Source organism: Alosa sapidissima, chromosome 24 (genome assembly GCF_018492685.1).
Source record: "Alosa sapidissima isolate fAloSap1 chromosome 24, fAloSap1.pri, whole genome shotgun sequence".
In the NCBI taxonomy this organism is placed as follows: Eukaryota; Metazoa; Chordata; class Actinopteri; order Clupeiformes; family Clupeidae; genus Alosa; species Alosa sapidissima.
The window spans coordinates 15,592,053-15,613,913 of record NC_055980.1 but is presented as its reverse complement, the minus strand read 5'-3'; the positions used below and the strand labels follow the sequence as shown (position 1 = coordinate 15,613,913).

The 21,861-nt window shown below is 41.3% G+C and overlaps 2 protein-coding genes across 3 annotated transcripts in view; both read left to right on the top strand.

Moving 5' to 3' along the window:
- The first annotated feature begins 412 nt into the window (after positions 1 to 412).
- Positions 413 to 9,037, top strand: plaub (plasminogen activator, urokinase b). Its single transcript, XM_042082187.1, has 13 exons — positions 413 to 463; positions 2,306 to 2,413; positions 2,566 to 2,626; positions 2,802 to 2,906; positions 3,063 to 3,225; positions 3,477 to 3,574; positions 3,670 to 3,711; positions 3,958 to 3,996; positions 4,318 to 4,507; positions 4,975 to 5,126; positions 6,988 to 7,128; positions 7,431 to 7,579; positions 8,020 to 9,037. Exons 2-13 carry the CDS (start codon positions 2,357 to 2,359, stop codon positions 8,212 to 8,214), a joined length of 1,392 nt encoding a protein of 463 aa, XP_041938121.1. The 5' UTR covers positions 413 to 463; positions 2,306 to 2,356; the 3' UTR covers positions 8,215 to 9,037.
- Positions 9,038 to 13,349: 4,312 nt separating this feature from the next.
- The window catches only part of vclb (vinculin b), a 38,550-nt gene continuing 30,038 nt past the window's right edge, over positions 13,350 to 21,861 (top strand). The window contains exon 1 of one of the 2 annotated variants that reach the window (XM_042082174.1): positions 13,350 to 13,735. In XM_042082174.1, coding sequence (XP_041938108.1) covers positions 13,568 to 13,735 — 168 coding nt within the window. In that variant the 5' untranslated portion in view covers positions 13,350 to 13,567. The remainder of the gene's footprint in view (positions 13,736 to 21,861) is intronic. The other variant, XM_042082175.1, reaches the window with a different exon arrangement.

Sequence of the window (21,861 nt, the reverse complement as noted above, 5' to 3'; positions counted from 1 at the left end):
TGTTAAATTGAAATGAAATTTGGTAAACCATTTGGGGTTAAAATATATATAATTGATCATCAAAATATTTTTTTTCTCCTCCTGACTTGAACTTAGTTTTATGATGAGCAGCATAATTGATATGTACTCACGCATTGTAATTCTTTAGTTATGTGGAGTTTAGACTAGAGAGGCTGGGGGGGGGAAATCAGGCATCATCATGTTCTGTGGGGGTGTAATTTTGGTCAACCCTGAATCATCAATGTGAATCATTGATCCTGGTTTCTGTTGCTGAAGCAGGGCTTCCCACGGGCCGTGCCCTGGCGGTCACAACACCAAATGTGCCAATCCGTCAGCTCCTGTAGGCCAGTCTACTGTCATCCCTCCCCTTTATAAGAGAGGGAGTCTGACAGAGAGAGCCCAAAGCTGCCCAAACCTACATCAGACAAACAGCAGAGACAATCAGCAGACACATCCAGGAAAGGTAAGCTTTCCACTAAACATTTATATTTCTTCATTTAGCAGATGCTTTTATCCAAAGCGACTTACAGAAAGAAAATAACACTCAAGCTACAGTGCAAAGGAGACCTTAGCTAGGAATTACTATTGCTTCAGGGTTGGGTTGGTTGGGTGCAACCTGGACTCATTAAATACTACTACTACTAGGGAAGAGTGCAGACATTATAAGTACTTGTCAAGTGTGGTAGGAGGAGAAGAAGGTAGAGGAGGGAGTGCATGGTAAGCAGAGGCGGACAGAGTACACAGCTTCATTACTTGAGTAAAAGTACAGATACCCTTTGCTAAATTTTACTCAAGTACAAGTAAAAGTACAACAGTCAGATGTCTACTTAAGTAAAAGTACTGAAGTACTTGTTTTTAAAAGTACTTGAGTATCAAGAGTACAAGAGTAGCCTACATTTTCTAAATATTGCATTACTACTGCCACAGTGCTTACATTTATGTACAGAAACGTCCTACATGGAGTTATGAAAAATTTTAATGTTAATACCTTGGAGAATGTAAAATGAATTGGAGGTAAAATCAAGTCATTTTCATCTTTTTACCATGTTGCCAGGGATGGGCAGTATTTCTAATACATGTATTTAAAAAACGTATTTCAAATACAAAATACTATTTTGTAAAAACTGAAAAACTGAAAACTATCATTAACTTGTTCAGAAAATTGAAATAGTCTGGCGAGGTGGGGCCACAGGTTGGCACATTCCCGGGATGGACCTGCTGCATCTTCATCCATTGTTTCGTCCATGGTTTCGTCTCTTATCTAAATCTGACCATGGAGTTGACTTTGGCGGAAAGCTGAAGGTGATTGCTGATAGGCTGTTCCAATCAGTGGCGCCGGCACAATCCAATCACGTTTGAGAGGGAAACAACAAATTGAGGATTTCCGAGATTTTTCTTTTTTCCTTTTTTTTTTAGAAGTAGTAACGGATACTCACGGTTATGGATAGAAATGTAGTGGAGTAAAGAGTACAATATTTGCCTCTCAAATGTAATGTGTAAAGTCATGAGTACTCCCCAAAAATGATACTCGAGTAAAGTACTGATCCCTCAAAATTGTACTCAAGTACACTCAAGTAAATGTACTCTATTACTGTCCGGTTCTGATGGTAAGTGTGTGTGTGTGTGTGTGTGTGTGTGTGTGTGTAAGGTTGTTAGAAGTGCTAACAGAGGAGGTATCCTTGGACGAGTTGGGTATTCAAGAGCTTCTTGATGAACTTGATGAAGGATTAAAGCATTGCAATAATTCAGCATCAAATTATTGGTTTGGTACATAGTTTGTTTTATTGTTGTTTGCGTTTTAACAGTTTGCCCAGTTTGTAATTTGTAGTTTGCCGATAGATGGTGGTTATCTCCTGTGTGTTGAAGTTCTAGTGTAGACAATAGATGATAAATATAAACACTAGTGTTAGGTTGACAGTTATAGATTACTGTTGGTTCACTGTGGTTCTGGCTATGTCTACTAAACTTTCTGACTTTCTGCTCAATTTATGAGGAATGGTCCTTGGTATGTCTTCATTTCCGCATATGTGTTTACACGCAACCCCTGCAAGGCCCCCATCCTCCAAACACACACACATACACACACACACACACACACACACACGCACACGCACACGCACACGCACACGCACACGCACACGCACTCACACGCACGCTCGCACGCACGCACACCCACGCACACACGTACACACGCACAAGTCACTGGCGGTTGTAGCAACAACTGGCATGCTTCCACTATCCAAAGCTGCTTGTCTTATTCAGAGCAGATGCCAGAGTCTCATGCCGCTTAAATCTCCCCATTCCGTCTGCAGGTCTAAACAAACCCCACAGCTCAAGTTTGAACAAAAAGGAGAGGATGCAGATCTTATTCAGTCTGATCGCAGCTCTGACGCTAGTCAGTCGAATCTCAGCGGTAAGGGAAACTTTTATCTTCAATCTGAACAATCATAGAACCATTATGTTGGTCTATGACTCATGACATGTAATACAGCTAAACTAGTAGAAATGTAATACAGCTAACAAGGAGCCCAGGAGAGAGAATGATTGATGTTCTTCTCTTTGCAGAGGCTCTTAAGAGAGAAAAGGCAGAATGTTTACGTGTTTACTACAGACGATGCAAGTACAGGTATGTGTGTGTGTGTTTGTGTGTTTGTGTGTTTGTGTGTGTGTTTTGATTGGGATCTTTATGCATATATACAAGTGTATACATTCACAGGGTCTTTTACAATATGCATATTGACAGGATTTTGGAACCAGGAGGTACAGCCTATTTTAAATAGTTTTGTCTTATTCTCCTCTAGAGCTTTCTTCCCTTTGCCAAAATGGTGGTAGTGCCTTAATCTATGAGGGGGCACATTTGTTGTGCATCTGTCCCGACGGAATTTCGGGAGAGTTCTGTGAAAAAGGTGAGTCTTGTTAAGTCACCGAAATGCAATCCCAATAATGTGCCCATGCTTATTATCACACCTTGTCTGTATGTTCTGGCGAGTCATTCGAGACACTCACACTTCCACCCCTCCCCCCACCCCACCCCACCCCTCTCTGCTCATTCTGCGTTCCAGTCACCTCTTCCCCCGTTGCCCCTGCCAACTGCTACACTGGTATTGGGCTTTATTATGAGGGCACAGAGTCACGGTCACGGAGCGGTCGGAGATGTCTCAGGTGGAACTCAGACACCAGTGATGAGAATATCTGGACATCTAGTTTAGAACGGAACTACTGCAGGTTAGTTGAGTTGGAGTTTTTTTTTGTTCTTCATGATGCACCTGATGTTATTCACCTGATTAAAATGATGGCAAGTCTTAGAAATTCCCCAAATTGCACTGATTTCTCCAGTCTCACTGATAGACATGCTTAGATTTGTATTATTTATTCATCTTCACAACATTACACGCCCAAAAATTGAAGATACAGAAATGTTTCAACCACCTAAGACTTTGCAGATATTGACACTAAAATGTTTGTTGTCAATGCAGGAATCCTGACTACAGCCGTAAGCCTTGGTGTTACGTAAAAACAGCGTTTGGTCCCATTAAAGAATACTGCAACATCCCACCCTGTGTCAGAGTGCCTGGTATGTAGGAATTGTGAAAAATCATTGATAGGATAAAAAAAAATGTGCTTATGTGCTTTCCTGGACACTAATCTGAAAATCTCCTCAATACACAGTAGGACCAACAGTTCAACCTTATCCCAGCAAGCCAGACAATGGTAAGCTATATGGATTTAATAATCAACCATCTTTCTCAGTGTTTTTGTACATCATCATCAAATACATAGAAGAATATAATAATAGTAAGTTTGTCTGTTTACCTTTGCACTAAAATTGTGAGATGAAGGACTCAATTATTAGAAATTTGAGGAACAGATCACCTGTGCAGATCAGTCATAATCGGCATTTGTCTGTGTGTTCTTATCCATGCTCCAAACTAATACATATTCATCTCTTCAACACAGCTAGACCAAGTGTTCCTCAACCCACTCAACCAGGCACTGGTAAGCTATGAGATCTTTTTTTAAACATTTTCAAAGTAGTGTTATTCAACTTCAACATTAATCCTAGACTAAAGTATTTGTCAGCTTAACTTTAGTAACAGTCACGCTTATTGCCCAAGTTACTGTAGGTATTTTGAAGAAGCAATAAATATAGTGTTTTTCAAATCCCATTCCCTGAAACGTATGTAATATTCCCATACATTTCACAGTCAGTTGCTTTTCACAAAACCCAGCTGATCCCTTGTTGTGAGTGAGGCTTACTGGCTTACCATGCACAGACTTAGTGAGTGAAGTGTGGTGTGTTTGTCTTTTACATTCCAGAGCACACCTGTGGCGACAGACAAAACAAGCTGATGAAGATCGTGGGCGGATCCGTGACACCTGTGGAATCCCAGCCATGGATGGCGGCCATCTACTGGAAGAGCTCCTCCCGCCGGAAGTCCTTCCTCTGCGGGGGCAGCCTGATCGCCCCCTGCTGGGTGCTCACGGCAGCACACTGCTTCTCCGATGGGTGAGGGCCTGGCACACTTATGCAGATAGAAAAATGAAAGGATTTTATCAATGTATCTGCTTCAATGGAGCATTTCCTTGTTAAGCATGATGCTCACTTCTGCTAACGTGGGGTATGTTTTGTTGTTTGAATAGATTCTCCTCACATATCAGCAGTAGTCAATACCTATACCCCAAGCTCTCTGGTATGAAGTGGACAGAATAAGTAAGAATAGTACTAGAGGGGATGAAACTACTTCCTGGAGATGAGTAATAGAGAGATATTATGTACTTGTCAATCATATATATCCACATATTTTAGGTGAAGGATAAATAGTAGCATTTGTTTAGCTGGTGCTTTTAAGATTAGAAGTTATGGATACATACAGTATACTATTTTTTTGCTTGATGGCTTGATGTAAACAGATTTATTGATTGACTTCCTGATTAGTTAGTTGGTTGGTTTGTTGACTGTTCATCTCTCCACAGTCAGAAGACCAAAGCCAATCAAGTATCTGTGATCCTTGGGAAGAGTGCTATCAACGAGACAGTTGAGATGAGTGAACAAAACTTTGACGTCACTGAAGTAATTGTTCACGAGGAATTTGACAACAGTCAGGGAAGCTTCAATAATGACATAGGTAAGTGTCATCATGTGTAAGTAACCGTCATCATGTCTTTGTTTAAATTTAAGGACATATAAATCTGCACTTTAGCACTTACTTCCTATGTGCTTAAGTAGTTCAGCACGAGTAATTAGCCTACAGTTTAACTGTGTAATGTGTCTGTCAGGTCCAACATTTACTGTTGCAACTTAGTATGTTTTGTGCAGCACAATCCTACAGGATTTCAAAATATGGAAACAAAATCGATCAACATTATCAACAAGACAGTGCAGAAACAGCAACAAAAAAGATAGCAGAGCAGACAACTCATTTGGTAACTCATGGCAGCTCATATGGCAAGTCATCTGGGCTTCCCCCCAGTCCTCCAGAAAAACATGCCCTTTCTTGCCACTGTAGTCATGAATATTTCTAAAAATAGTTGGCACACCCTTTTATTTTACCAACTCATACTGTTTGTTAGTCATTTGACTGAACCATTCAAGGTCTCTTCATTCAGGCTGATGTCCTGGTTGTGACCCTTGGTCTCATTGTTGTTTCGTGTGGTTAGGCAGCTTCATCAAATGCTGATACATGGGTGGTCTGTGGCTTCTAACCACATGACAATTTGAGACGTGACCACTTACCTGTTCTGAGAAAGCGAGCGAAAGAGAGAGAGATAGACAGAGAAAGAGAGAGAGAGAGAGAGATAGACAGAGAAGGAGTGTGTTTGCAAAGGTGTATACATATACTTTCTGATTTTGAGTGGGAGCAAAGAGCCCTCTCATTGCACAGGATTTAAGATTTAAGATAACAACTTTAAAATTGGTAAACAATCAGAGGCGGACAGAGTACAGTCACATAAACAAATACATTTTACTCAAGTACAAGTAAAAGTACAACAGTCAGATGTCTACTTAAGTAAAAGTACTGAAGTACTTGTTTTTAAAAGTACTTGAGTATCAAGAGTACAAGTCAGTAGCCTACATTTTCTAAATATTGCATTACTACTGCCACGGTGCTTACATTTATGTACAGAAACATCCTACATGGAGTTATGAAAAATGTTATTGGTAATACCTTGGAGAATGTAAAATGAATTGGAGGTAAAATCAAGTCATTTTCATCTTTTTACCATGTTGCCAGGGATGGGCAGTATTTCTAATACATGTATTTAAAAAACGTATTTCAAATACAAAATACTACTATTGTAATTGAAACACTTGAAGCGAAAACTATCATTAACTTGTTCAGAAAATTGAAATAGTCTGGCGAGGTGGGGCCACAGGTTGACACATTCCCGGGATGGACCTGCTGCGTCTTCATCCATTGTTTCGTCCATGGTTTCGTCTCTTATCTAAATCTGACCATGGAGTTGACTTTGGCAGAAAGCTGAAGGTGTTTGAGAGGGAAACAACAAATTGAAGATTTCCGAGATTTTTCTTTTTTCCTTTTTTTTTAGAAGTAGTAACGGGTACTCACGGTTATGGATAGAAATGTAGTGGAGTAAAGAGTACAATATTTGCCTCTCAAATGTACTTGAGTAAAGTCATGAGTACTCCCCAAAAATGATACTCGAGTAAAGTACAGATCCCTCAAAATTGTACTCAAGTACTGTACTCAAGTAAATGTACTCCGTTACTGTCCGGTTCTGTAAACAATATATTACTCTAAATATTTTCTCACATTTTCTCATCTTACAGTATGTGTTGAAAATAACACAACTTGTGTTGTTTTGAAACACATCTCTATGTCCAGATAGGACAACACAATTTGTGTTTTTTCTAACACATTAGTTTTAAAAGTGTACACAGTATGTGTTGAAAATAACACAATTTGTGTTGTTTCTAACACATTAGTTTTAGTGTATGTTCTGCTAACACTGTCTTGTGCTCCATAGCCCTTCTGAAAATCCAGTCCTCAACAGGACAGTGCGCCAAGGAGTCCGACACCGTGAGGACAGTGTGCCTGCCAGTGGCCGGTCAGGCTCTGCCTGCCGGAGATGCCTGTGAAATCGCTGGGTACGGGAAAGAGAAAGAGGGTAAGGTTACTGGCAAGGGCCAAATTCCACATGCCAGTTGGACAGCTTCATAAGTAATCACATAGGCTAGCCATCATCTGAATGTCAATTAAAGTACAGCTGAGCACAGTGTATCACAGATATTTTACAAATGACATTAAGTTTAGACCATAGATACATATATATCTATATATACAGTCTATGGTTCAGACACTAGAATTGCCTTCTGTCATCCCATGCTTGTCCCCTTGTATTTGGTAATTGGACATAGCCTAAATGGATTGCTGTCCTAATTGTATTGTAAATGTGACTCTTTTTTGTAGGTTTATGGTACTATTCCCAGTACTTGAGAGAGGGGAAAGTGGACCTCATATCCCAGGACGTGTGCTCGAGTAAAACACACTACGGAAACATGATTACAGACAACATGTTCTGTGCGGGCAGCCCCAACTGGTCAACGGATGCTTGCAAGGTATGGGAAATCTCATTGTCAGAAACAGTATGTAATTATAGGTATAGCTATAATACAGTCTCATATGTAGGATTTATTTGAAACAATACATTTGAAATATTTTAATGATCACTAGGGACCACTCCATTGGTCCTTCAAACAATGCTTCATGAGCACAACCAAAGTAGATCAAAAGAAGACCAAGGCTGTTTTTAAAAAAAAAGGTATTATGGCTAGTACTTAATGTTGCCACTCTTATCCTCTAGTAATAGTTTTGACAGATGCAGTAGTAACTCCTAGCTAAGGTCTCCTCTGCCCTGCAGCTTGAATGTTATTCTCTTTCTGTAGGTTGCTTTGGATAAAAGCGTCTGTTAAATGAACAAATGTAAATGCAAATGATGGTTATTGACTGACACTTCATTGCTCATTGCTTTCGGTATGTTCTTCTGCCTGTGTAACAGGGAGACTCCGGGGGTCCGCTGGTCTGCGGAGTGAACGGTCGCATGGTCCTCTTCGGCGTCATCAGCTGGGGGGACGGCTGTGCCAAGGCATTCCGCCCGGGGGTGTACACCAGAGTTAGCAACTACAACAGCTGGATCGCCAAACACACGGCTCAAGCCTCTCCGAAAGCAGACACGACTCGTTTACAGGAGTGAGGGGCGGGCGAGGGGCCCATCTCACTTCCGAGCCGTGACATGCCGACTGACTGCGTTAATCACTGAGAGGTTCCCAACGTGACGGGTTATGAGTTGCTGCGCAGCACATTAAGAAACGTCGCCCACACAAAGCTCTTTTGAGCCGGTTGATAGTGTGTAAGACATTTTCTTCTAACATGTCATTTAGAAATGAAACAAGAAATAAAATTAGGACTAAACGATCTATCTCAGAACTAATCCATTATAGCCCACTGGATAAGGTCATATAGGTCCAGTGACACATGGTTTTAGTTGGGAGCAATTTTGGTGTGTTAGAACATTCCTAAGGGAAAAATGTGCGACATCCTACTAGTGATCTTGGTGCTGTAAAACTCTTGTGGTTGATTCATGTAATCCACTAATTAACTTATTTAACTAAATAAGTCTGGAATTGTGCACACATTTGTACCATCAGCCTCAACTGCTCCCACACTATACCACAATTTGTCACTTGAACCCTTTGAACTATCATAGTGTAGGAGGTCACATTGTTTTATATGCTAAATCGTTTAAAAAGCTTCTGCAAAAATCTAATTTAGATTTGGGGCGAACTTAGTCACCGTCACCTTTCTGTGAATCACTGCTGCTTTAGTTTTAACATGTCTTGAACCATGACCACTGCTATTTCATGACTAGATATCTTGTGTAAATAGAGTATATTTTATATCTACTTTTTGTGCGTTGTGTGTGTCATTACATTTATCAAATGTACAGTTGCAGTTCATGTTTTCCTTCTCTTTTTTATGTGACACTTTTATCAAATAAATTATTTTTTTCATAAGTTCTTTTGATCTTGCGTATATTTACTACTGACTTGTTTCGAATTCTTCTTCTAGTATTCTTTCAAAACAGGCCAAGGCCACCGGCATAACTATCATGTGAGTGAATGATTCGGTCTCAAAAGAGCTCTTTAAAATTCAGAAGGATAAATTATTTTGAAACCAACTTGATCCAAAACAACAGACCTCTTTCTCACACACACACACACACACACACACACACACACACACACACACACACACACACACACACACACACACACTGTAATCTCCAGTGAAATGCTCTTTGGACGTGACTCATCAGCAGCAGCTTGTGTTTTGGTTACTGTCCATAACATCCATCCGTCCACCACCCACTGGTCTCTCCACTCAGGCTTCTGGAATCTTTCTTGACCCATGGAGTTACCACAAGTGCTGACCACAACACTTTGAACATTTCGAAAGGCACTCCATGGTCCAGGGCCGCGGCGAGACCTGGGTTGGACAGAGGATTATGATAGGGTTCCACTTGATCTTGTTTGCATTTCTGACTTGGACAGAGATTGATGTGCTGTTTTGGCTGTTGTGCTATGTCAGTTTTCCAAGGGCTAATGATCTGTTTGGAGCGGTGAAAATGACATCAGTACTAAAAAAGTGTTTCCACAGTTAAATAGTCTACATCTGGTGTTGTTAATTGATTATGAAGCCTGACCTATTTTCTTGTGAGAGTTGCACGATGCAAGGGTGAGGACAACACTGTCGTCTCCATGACGACCTCTAAGAAATATTCTGTAAAAGCTTACTGAAGGGGGGGGGGGGGGGGGGCAATCAATCTCATTGCCAGGAAAATCCATGCTTTTCATGTCATGACCTCATTGTTTGAGATTTTAGGCTGTTGGGGGGCTTCTACATTTTGGCCAAGATGATATATTAATACTTTACAGCTGTTAAAAGATTGCAGCTGACACAAAAAACATGATCACCCTGTGCTGTTGATTTTGTAATTTGTTGCAGATTCCTTTTTCTTCAAATACATCTATTCACCATGTCTGTCTTTCCTCCAGATCTTAAAAGAGTATCATGACATAGTCTTGCAATAGGAGGCCCTGCTGTTTAAACTGGTTTATCTGATACTAATGACACTATGGGATACTATGGGTCTATTTGAGAAGGGATCACACATATCTACTGAATGACTTTACTTGGGAAGTCCCGATAACAGCTGCATGATTTGAACACCAAACTGAAGGATTAGTGGATGCCCTCGACAGACTAGGGTCAAAGTAGCTGTCTGACTGTGTTACTGTTTTGATGGTACCACCATAAGGATGACGGGCAAGGTGGGGGCCATACCATACCTCACTACACATTAGCCATTACAGCAAATAGTCATTTAGGGTGACTGAACGCAAATACTGTAGACATTTAAGGTGACTAAACTCAACACCTTCATCACATATACTCATTTAAAAGTGACTAAATTCAAAATCCAAAGAGGTCAAGCCGCACAAATTAATTAGAAACACAAATGCTTTCATTTATTGTTGAAAGCAATCTAGCAATTCACCTAGAAGATACCTGAAGATGTTGGACAATCAGAGTAAAACCAATCATGCAATTACAATTTAGTATAAAAATAAAAGATCAGCTGCAAAATCAGCTAATTTTTCAAAGCATGCTAGAACTGCATGAGAACATCTACTTTAGGCCTTTTCTGAAAAAAAAAACTATTGCAGTGTTTACAAAAGCATCTGGAATGTTTAAAATCATCGGTGACCTTGAGAAACAGAGATCTACAGTATGTAAAAAAATCGCCGGAGTTCTCCTTTAACTCAATGCCTTCATTTGGGCACTGACTTTGGGAGGCTCTGAGGTAAGGGAGATTTGTAATTATGACACCAAATTGTAAGTAAATTGTTATATATGATTTTAATTTGGAATATTTAATTCAGGTTTCCATTAAAGTTAGAATGTTTTACTGTGACTTTAATTACAAGTGTGTCTACATATTACAACCGCTAGGTGGCAATGCGGATTAAACATACAACAGAATAGATAGACGTTCTCAGTGGTTAGAATAGAGAGCATTATGAACACTGTGACAATGAAATCTACTTGGATCATCCATTGCTTTAAATGTAACAAACTGTAACAAACTGATCTAGAAATAAACATACCGGTGTTAAAGAGATAATGCTGTGAGATCAACACAAAACCAATAAATTCTCAAATAAATACTGAAGTAGGTTTACACAGATCAAACACTACTTGTAGATTATAAAACTGGATTGCAGGGAGCAAGCCTACACTACACACTACACTACACTACACACTACATGCACGTCTATTACACTTAAAATAGTGGGCCTGTTTGTGTAGTCTAAAAAAAGTGTCTGTTCCCCCAAGTCAGACCACCCATGGTGCTTGTCACTGGACATTGTAGGCTACCTTCCCAGCCAAAGCTTTGATAGTTTCCAGGTTGCAGATTAAAGGTTATTATGAACACATAAGATTGTGATTGAGAAATCAAATTCAATGAAAAACATTGATGGAGAAGATATAGTCAGACAACATGCTTGAATCCATCATTAGGCCTACATTGACCGTTTATTACATATTATAGTGCAAAAATGCATAAATAACCTACCACTAGACTTCCTAGATTTCTAGATCGAGTATGAGCTAAAGCAGTGTTCAACTACAGCCTACATAATTCCCCATTTCAAAGCATAACCACATGTATAGTGTTGTAATAGGCAAGCTAAAACAGCTATGACTTAGCAACATCTTAAATAACATCTTAAACCTAAGAGCCATTTGTAACATTCACCTACTTCTCTTTCTCATCAAGGCTCTTCTAAGCCCAGCTGAGTGTTGCTGACAGCCACTTTTGTAGGCCTACAATACCAGAGGACACTTCATATTAGCAAAGCTGTTCCTCTTGGGGCGAACAATATGTGATGTGTGTGTGTGTGTGTGTGTGTGTGTGTGTGTGTGTGTGTGTGTGTGTGTGTGTGACCCACCCCCCCATAATCAAAAATGGCCGATGCCCCCTACCCCCCAATGATCATACTATCTTGATGAATTAGCCTATGGAGCATACATGTAATCCTCTTTCTTTGAACACTATTTCTCTTTTTGTATTTCGCTTTGAATAAAAGCCTCTGCTAACTAAATGAATGTAAATGGACAGAGAGGGGGTGGGCATGCACAATTCAGCGTGGTAGTCTTTATTAGGTGAGCCAGTCAGATAGGGAAGGTGAGGGATATGGGGAGGCCTAAACAGCCTGCTCACAGTTCATCAAGGCCCTGATGTGTTTACTTCCAAGGTCAACTTCCTGAATTCCTTCTTTTGGGAATCTTCCTTATTAGGTCATGGGCTGCACTCCAGTCGTCTCTGGAGAGATGCTGTGGGAATTCCATGGCTGGTTTGGCTGGCAGTTGCATTTAAATCTTCCAATATTGTTGTTGCAGTCTGTCCCGTAGTGCAGGAATTTGAGCTATTTGCTACGCTGCCACACTGAAAGTGATTAAGAAATACCCACTATGACCTGATGAGCCAAACCTGCATCGACTCTCAGTCCTTATGTATCAGCTGATTTCAAAATTTAAATGATCTGACAGTAAAAAGGTACAGTATTTAAACAAAATAGAATAAGAGTCCATATGGATACAACTATAGTTTCACTTTTTGTATTTTAAATTAGGCCTTATCAGTTATCACTCTACCACTAGGGTGAAAGGATGCTCCTAGAAAACATGTAAGATGAACAGATGGAGGTTTAAAAAAAGCATCTAATTATAGCTTGTAGTTTATGGTTTTCACACATTTGCCATCTTCTAATCCATCTACGTCAGAAAAGGAAAAAAAAGAAACAAAACGTGCACAAATGGGGCACCATATTAATTTTTGTGAGACTCGAGGCTACGTCTGGAGCTAGTGGATATTTCAAACTATAGACACTAAGCAAACTATAACTGATTTTTTTTTATATATTAATTTATTTTGCTTGAGCATGGCTGTTAAACCTTCATGGTACTCATCCACTATAGAGTGACGCGCCATAACAGTTCACGTTCGCCTCTACAAATGATTATAGGAATTCCTTCTTCGCAACAGTGGATGTTGTATTTCCCTTTTTAGGGCATGAGAATGTATTACGTAATTTGGGAAGAACTCGCGTCTCTAGCAAACTCGGCTACAATACTGGGAGGAGTTGGGAAAGCGAAGAGTAGCGTTGAGTTGCACCAATCGACTCTGTGGTTACGTCTTCTGCCAGCCTCCTATTGGTCAACAGGCTGCAATTGAATTCATTGAGGTTTAGGTTGGTCGTCTACAGTGAACTGCGGCCAGTGATCCTCACGTTGATGGCAAGTCGGGGAGTGAGACTTCTTTAGTCCGCTCTCGAAGTGAATCAGTGCGTAAAGAGGCATCGGATACAGTAGAGTTTCGGAGCGAGCGCATTCAAGGAATCGAGAAATTTCGGAAGTCGGTTCTCTCTGCCCTCTTTTACATTTTTTGTTTCTTTCTCGGACAGCGGACTTAAGTTTTCATCATGCCGGTGTTTCACACAAAGACGATAGAAAGTATCCTGGAGCCAGTGGCTCAGCAGATATCCCATCTGGTGATAATGCACGAGGAAGGTGAGGTTGACGGAAAAGCTATCCCAGACCTCAGCGCTCCCGTGTTAGCGGTGCAGGCAGCTGTCAGCAACCTCGTCCGGGTAAGAGCTATTCTTTTCCTCAAGGACGCTAGCAGCCCTAGAACAGTTTACCTTCTCTCTGTTTTATTGCCCGGTGTCTCTTTGTTTTGCCCAGTATTCACCTGCCCTACAGTTGTAATGTGGAGGTCCACGATTATGTTTGGATATCATACGAATATGACTAGGTTAGCCTATCGAAAAGAAAGTTTGGTGAAGAGTTGACTTTCATCATGAAAGGGTGACGCCTTTCCCTTTGGAATTATGCCCTTCCCCCTTGACAGAGGGGCAGGGTAACCATGAGTTGACTGCGGTGCCATGCTCTGTCACAGGCTATATCAAATGACTTGCCGGATTCGTCAATTAATTCTTCCCAGAGTACCAATTAGATAACCACAGACCACAATTAATCACGCAGCAACTTTGGTGTGCGTGAGGTAAGTTGCCCCACCGCCATAGGTGAGGCGATGTGCTGATGTATCAAACTGTTGCTTCCTCAAGATGTCATTGGTTTCCCCACTTACCAAAACTGCTGGGCTATATTGTTGCAATAGTTTTGGCTCACAGAATTTAGGAACCGGTTCAATAGGCCACTACCACATTGTGGTTCTTTATAATGTCTTCCAATGGTTAGAAGATAAGCCTATTGCTGACAGCTTACCCTCTCTTTACTTTAAATACAACAATATTTAAAGAGGATGTCCTCTTTCTTTTTATGTACTTCTCCATGTTTTTTATACACAGAATCTGAAGGATAAGGGTTGGTTCCTCCTCAGATATGCCACTCTGACTGACATATAGGGTCAGTTTCCTGTCCACAGCATTAAGCCTAGTCCTGGACTGAAAGCTACTTCAGTAGAGATCTCTATTGACAAAAAGCTTTCAGTCTGGCACTAGGCTTAATCCATATGGGAAACCAGCATATTATGTCCCAATGCAAGGCACATTTGATTTAGGCCCATTAATGGAAACTATGATCTTCTCAAAGGCCATCATCATAATGGACATGAAAACAGCACCACAGAGACGGGAACAGGAACATGGTTAGGTCTATCAGCATTTCGGCAGAACTGTGGTTTTTGGCTAAAGAGGAAATAGAGATATTGCTCATGCATTTATCATTACGAGCAAGGCAGTAGGATGCTGTCAGTTTCACAGCTATTTCAGTGTCATGACTAAAGGAGTGAAGCACTCAAGACGTGATGGCCTGGTACTAGCTGTTCGGCCAAATCCAGAGGGCCCTTATGTGGCTTATGTAAACTCTTTGAACGCCCTTTTTTTCATTGTTCACGTTTCCTCACCCTACACTCTGTCTTCCTTCCCTCTGAGTTGGCTTGTGTCTAGGAATGTAGCGGTAGCCTAGTTAGCACCCAAGTATTCCTAGTAGTTTCAGTTCTTGTTGGTTGAATGCTGTCTGTCTTGCTGTCACTGTCACTTGCTGTCAACAGTTGCATGGCAAATGACACGTACTGTAAATCAGTTGAAATCTGTATGGAGGTCTGTTTTCAGAATCTCACGTAGTGTAGACCTACTGATGTTCGTTTACTTTGTGTTGATGTCAGAATTGCAGCACAACACCATTTCATTCTTTGCATCCATTTCTCATTGAGTTTTGAACTCTGTGAAATGGATAAGTTCATTCTCTGCTACAATCACGAGCTGCACATTTAGCAGGCCTTTGCTCTATCACTTTACTGATCACATTTTTCCCAATCCTGGCACGAGATATCAAGCACTAATTATTTCCTGCTCTCCTTAGAAACTGTGCTTGGCTTTTTACCCCCTTTTTTCCTGAAATCGCTTGTCTCTGAGGAGAGAAACGTGTCTCCTTCGCCTTGTAAATCTTCTTTTCTCACACAATATCTGTCTGAATATATGGTGATACCCTCTATAGAGATGTCTCTGCCCTTCAATGTGTGAGCTGTAATTCATGTCATTAGGTGCTCATTGAGTCTAATGTCTTTTCCCAGACATCCAGACTGGCTTTGGTAGAGCCAGGGAAAGCAATTCAACCCATTGTCACCACTATAAGGGTTTGCCTTGCATTATGTAGGTTTAGCTTGATTGAGCCTTGTAGATCCCACGATGGAGGGCATCATTCCAACAGGAATCTGTATTACCGTAATTTCTCGACTATTAACCAAGGTTTATACATTGATTTTGCTAAATGTCTTCAGCTAGGAGGTGAATACACGGTGCGGGCTATACATGGGAATGTATCTCTAAAGCTCAATCTGATTCTGATTTGTTGGGCTTGTGGTCACTGTAGTTAATAAATGGGAAATTACTGTAAACATATGGACTATATCCAGAGATGCTTTAGTATTTCCCCCACGAAAATAGGAAGAGATTTGTTTACATATAGGGTGCACTAAGCTGTATGCCCTCACAAAGTCAAAGTCAAAGTCAAAGTCTGCTTTATTGTCAATTTCTTCACATGTCAAGACATACAAAGAGATCGAAATTGCGTTTCCTACTACAAGACATATTTTACCAATTAGGTCCACAGACAAACATAACATTCAAGTAAACAATATAAAAAGTAAAAATAAGAAGGCACATACAATGAAGAAATAAGAGCAGCAAAATTTGGTAGAAATTGTGCAATTGTGCATACAGTAGACAGTCAATATAATAGTGCAAAAGTCAGGCCAATAAATGGCTGAGGTAGTTTTGTTTGACCTAAGTATGCAAGTGGCATAGTGGTGCAAGTTATGTAAGAGCAGCAGAAGTGTGTTCAGAAGTGTTCAGGACAACAGGACAACAACAACAAGTTGCAAGTGTGCAAGTTTACAAGGGGAGTAGTGCAAGTGGAGTAGTGCAAGGCAGCCATTTTGGGTCTAAAAGTCAAAGGATGTTATGTAGCTGAGGGTGGAGGGGGGAGAGGGGGGAGAGAGTTCAGGATCCTAACAGCCTGGTGCATGAAGCTGTTGGTGAGTCTGGTGGTTCGGGAGCGCAGGCTTCTGTACCTCTTCCCAGAGGGCAGTAGATCAAACAAATTGTGAGCGGGGTGACTTGCATCTCTCACAATTTTGGTCGCCTTGCGGGTGAGGTGGGAGGTGTAAATGTCCTTCATACCCCAAGTGGTAAAACATCACTAAGAGCACTTTAGACATACATCTCAGGAATTGTTATAATTCTTGTTATTATCTTGTCATTTGTACTGCAATTACCAATATACTTTTATTGCCGTGGTGGGAGTAAGCACTGTAATGTCCATTTGTATGGATGAGATAAGCATCACTTGGTCTTTCCACTGAGTCTCAGGTCTAAATGGACCAGTTTGATGGCATGTAAGCAGAATATGGTGTTAAGGATCGGGACTATTGTATGTAGTGACTAGCCATTCTTTTCAGGACACTAAAATATATCATGTAATGATTCACATAGTCAAAGAGTCATCTAGCCTGGCTAGCGCCACCACTTCTCAATGAGACGTGGTCTGGGAACCAAACGTTCATTTTCTCGTATTTGAAAAAAAAATGCCCAGATCCGTTTATTGGGTGCCACGGATGTCTATCAAATGCGTCTGTGCATAGCTCATCATCGTCTTGCTTTCCCCCCTGTTCTGTGATTGGTTCCCTATCTCAGGCGAAAATTTGCTCCATGGTCTCCAGGCTGCCTTAGCAGCGTGAATCAAATCGCGCGCAAGGCAGCATGGGAACACCCAGGCTAAGAGTCATCACATAAAGAATGACATCAGATGCATAGCTAATGCAGGAAATGCTCCACCAGTTATCCAACTGAAGGGCTGAACCTGTTACTATGAGTAGACAAAGGCAATTTTGTATAGAGATGTGTACATTGGGGTTGAACAGCATTTTGAATGTAGATTCTCTGCCAGAGCCAAATCGAGTTGAGAAATGGCCCCAGTCCCTGTCTCGAAAACCAGCCTAGCGACTCTGATTGCACCACAGGCATCTTTCTTCATAGAGGCAAGCTGGGGCTGTGTGCAACAGGTTTTATTGTTTTTCAGTCTGAAAAGAACATTTGCATGCTACATGATGCATGTTGAGATGCATAACATTTCATGTTGCTTGTTATTTTTGCACATTTGATATGCCATAACAGTACTATATTATAGTATAATGCTGCATACTATAATAATGCATCATTGCAGCTTTAGAGAACAATTAAAAACAGCATATTTGAGGCTGCAACACGAGTAGCATCAGGGAAATGCTAAGACTGCTTGTGGCTAGTCACATATTCCTGTGGCGGCTCCTGGTACAGTACTTGAATGTTGTCGTTGACCTGTGCGCTTCAGCCCATTCCCTCTCTCTATAATGGCCAGTGTTCTCTCTCCGTACCCTCCTGCTGTGTTCTAACCCACCGGAATGCTAAGAATTCCTGGTGTAAGCAACCAGCTGCTTGGCCAAAACCCACGACCACACCACCCAACCCACCGACCGAAAACATATCAGGATCTGATGCAGTGATATCGCGGTGCATTTCCTTTACGTTACAAACAGTCCGTTAAAACCATGTATCGTGTGGCGGGAAGGCTGCTCTGAATTAAATAAATATCCTCTCTTCCTTTTACAGAGACCACATGCCCTGTGTGGACTTTGCTTTTTGTAAAAAAAAAACTAAAAGTTGATATGAATGCAGCTGAAATGACCACATATGGGCCTATTGCTGTGATCTGTCTGTTCTTCATCATTTTCAAATGGCTTTTTATGGAGCTCACTCGGGGTGTAAATGGCGAGCGCATGGGTCCTTTGGCAGCTAGTGAGCGCTGGATATTTCCCAGTCTGCCTGCCGGCCTGTCTGCAAAGCCAAGCTCCACAACAGCAAACGCTCCAGAGAGTGAGACCACAGCACAGCAAAGTCCTATGCAGATTACCACTTATTCTCATCCAAAAACAATTATGAGGTGGATTACATCCACCCTTTGAAGTGTGTTGTGAGAAACTGACCGAGTAGAAATGTTGCAATGTCATGAATAGAAAGAATGGCTTTGAAATGCTGTCAAATGAACAAGTTAATGGCTCCTGATGATGGGACTATTGAAGGCTGCATAGCCTATATAGGTGCCAAAGGTTGCATATCAGATTTCTGTTTAAGATTGCTGCCTGCAAGCCACTTAGACATCCAAAGATAGGATTTCCTGCTATCTGCCAGCCTTATTTCTGGGCATTTGTCACCCGTTATCTATTCACTTCAATAGGATCAATTAAGTAACATGATAGTCTTTACAGGAAAAATGCTGAATGCAATGTTTCTTTGTATGATAGTACAGAAGACTGCTATCAGTTCTTTCAAACCCTAGTAGAGTGCCTCTGTGCTTAAGGGTTGGTGTTGAGTGGTGCAGGGGGTGTGTGTGGGGGTGTTGAGGTCCACAAGAGGCAACGCGGTCACTACATTACAAGGGCACTACACATGGCCAGACTCCAAGCAGACAAGGAAGTATAATAAGAACAGCTAGGCGTCCACGGTGGCTGTCTGCAGCTGTCTGTCTTGTGTGTGCGTTCGCAAGCAAGTATAGACCCTTTCAATCAGTTCCTAGAGGGCTTTCCGGTTGAAACATTTAAAACCAATGCAGAGACTTTGAAATTAAAACGAGTCTGTCTTAAGCGCAATGCAATACAAAATGCGATTTGAAACATTTTTTTGAATTTTAAGGAGAGGGACGCTGGTGCAGCTCAGATGTCTTCCAAGGACTCTGATGAAGATCGAAACGTTAGTCAATGATGTTTTGCACCTTTAAGTAAGTAAAAAATTAAGAAGACATCTGAACTGCACCGGCGTCCCTCTCCTTCTCTTCACATTATCTTGTGGCATTGGGGCAGCCGTGGCCCACTGGTTAGCACTCTGGACTTGTAACCGGAGGGTTGCCGGTTCGAGCCCCGACCAGTGCACCTAACCCCTCACTGCTCCCCGAGCGCCGCCGTTGAAGCAGGCAGCTCACTGCGCCGGGATTAGTGTGTGCTTCACCTCACTGTGTGCACTAATTCACCGATTGGGTTAAATGCAGAGACCAAATTTCCCTCACGGGATCAAAAAAAGTATATATACTTATACTTATCTGTCCTGGCCTGGTTGTACCGGATTGTTGATCTTCCTTTGTCTATTTTTTTAATTTTGTTTGTCCCCAAGTTACCATTAGCACAATGTTGTTTCTGTGGCATTGGAAATGCCTTGGAAACGCACATGTTTGTTCATGCAGTTGAAAGGGTCTATGGTCAACAAAGGCACCGGTCCCCAACCACCAGGCCGCGGGACATTCCTAACCGGGCCGTAGCCTACGACAAGAGTTTAAAAAAAATGCATGCAAACTAAATAAACTCAATTTAATTCGCAATAATGTCACATTCGCAATAATACCCACTGACGATGGTGAGCCAGATACCTCAAAGAAAAAAAAGGGGGTCATTCACTACGAAATATGACAAGTCATATTTAAAATATGGTTTCGCAGAGACCGGTGACTCGCATGCACCAAGTCCTTTATGTGTGGTATTTGGCGATAAGTTGTCAAACGAAGCAATGAAGCCATCAAAGCTAATTCGACATCTAGAGTCCGAGCATCCTACACTTAAAGACAAACCCCTTGAGTTCTTTGAGCGTAAGAAACGCGAGCAAGAAGGACAAAAAACTAGTGCGTAAAGCAACCACATCAGTGAACGTGGCTGCGCTAAAAGCCTCATAGTGGCTAGTCGGATTGCTAAATCTAAGAAGCCCTTTACTATTGGGGAAGAGTTAATTCTGCCTGCTGGTAAAAGCATATGTGCAATGAACTCCTTGGGGAGGCCGCAGCTAAAAAATAGCTCCGGTACCGCTTTCTGCAAGCACTGTCTATAGGCGAATTGATGATATGTCAGAGGATATTGAGGCACAGTTGTTAGAGAGGGTGAATGGGTCACCGTGGTACGCTATCCAAGTTGGTTGGTTGCAGGTCACCGAGTTGCGAGAGCCGCTGCAGAGATTTCTTACAGAAAAAAAGTCACCGTTAGCTGCATATTTTAGTGATGAGGGCTGGGTGTCAAAACTCGCTTACCTGTGTGACAGGGCCGTTTCAAGGAATTTGGGGGCCCCAAGCAAAATGGACATGGAGGCCCCCCCACCGCACGCAAAGTGTACAGGAACCACCGCATAGCCATACAGTTTAAGTTCACCCACAGTTTATATAAATACAAAATGTTGACAGTACAATACTGCAGTTGCATAAATATACTGTGCATTAGTTTTGAACATTTGGAAAAACACCACCGTACCATAAAATCCAATATAAATGTAAAAAAGTGCACAATAACTAAATCCAACATACTTAAACACACACACACACACACACACACACACATTAACATTTTTCAGTTCTCACAAAGTGAGAAAATAAAACACTGCCATCTTATGCAGGATGCATTGTTCAAACTATAAAAAGTGCAGGTTGTATAGCAATTTAAAAATCCAACATAAATACAAGTACACACACACACACACAAGATTAACCTTTCAGGCCATCTTCATCAGTGGAGGTATCCTTAGGAAGAGCCTGAGGTCTGAGAAATTTAAGCAAAGATATGTTAGCATTTCCATATTTTGATATTTACAGTAGAAGGGATGCAGCTGCTTTCACAACTACCAATGCTTACTGTAAAAACATCCCAAGCTAATGTTATACATTGACCTAGACCTACTTGTAGCTTAACATAGCATTTAAGCATTCTGCTGTTTGAGAATTAGACAGACGCACCTGATGCTTTAAAGACAGTAAACAGCTGGCGTGCATGAATACTAGGCTACTAGACATGAATGTTCCAGTCTGCTTTGATGCACGGAATTTATCGTGTGGTTTTCCTAACCCCCATTTGGTAAATAGATTATCACGGTCGAATAGTATAGCAGAGAAGCTATGCCACTTTCATCAAAACCTATCACAAAGCTATAGCAATGTTATGTCATTAAATACGATAAACAGTGATTCTGGAACAGATCTGCGTCTTCCTTATCCCGTTAATAAACATATTACAGTATGTAACCATATTCCGTCCGTTCGAAAAAAAAGTTGTGCTAACTGTTCTAGTTTGTTACAAGCAACATAGGCCGTCAGGCAGGTAGTTAACATAAACATTTTATGCTAGGCTAGCCTTCCTGCTGCGACATTACACCATTGGTACAAGACAAGTAGAGCTATTTTATCCAGTGTA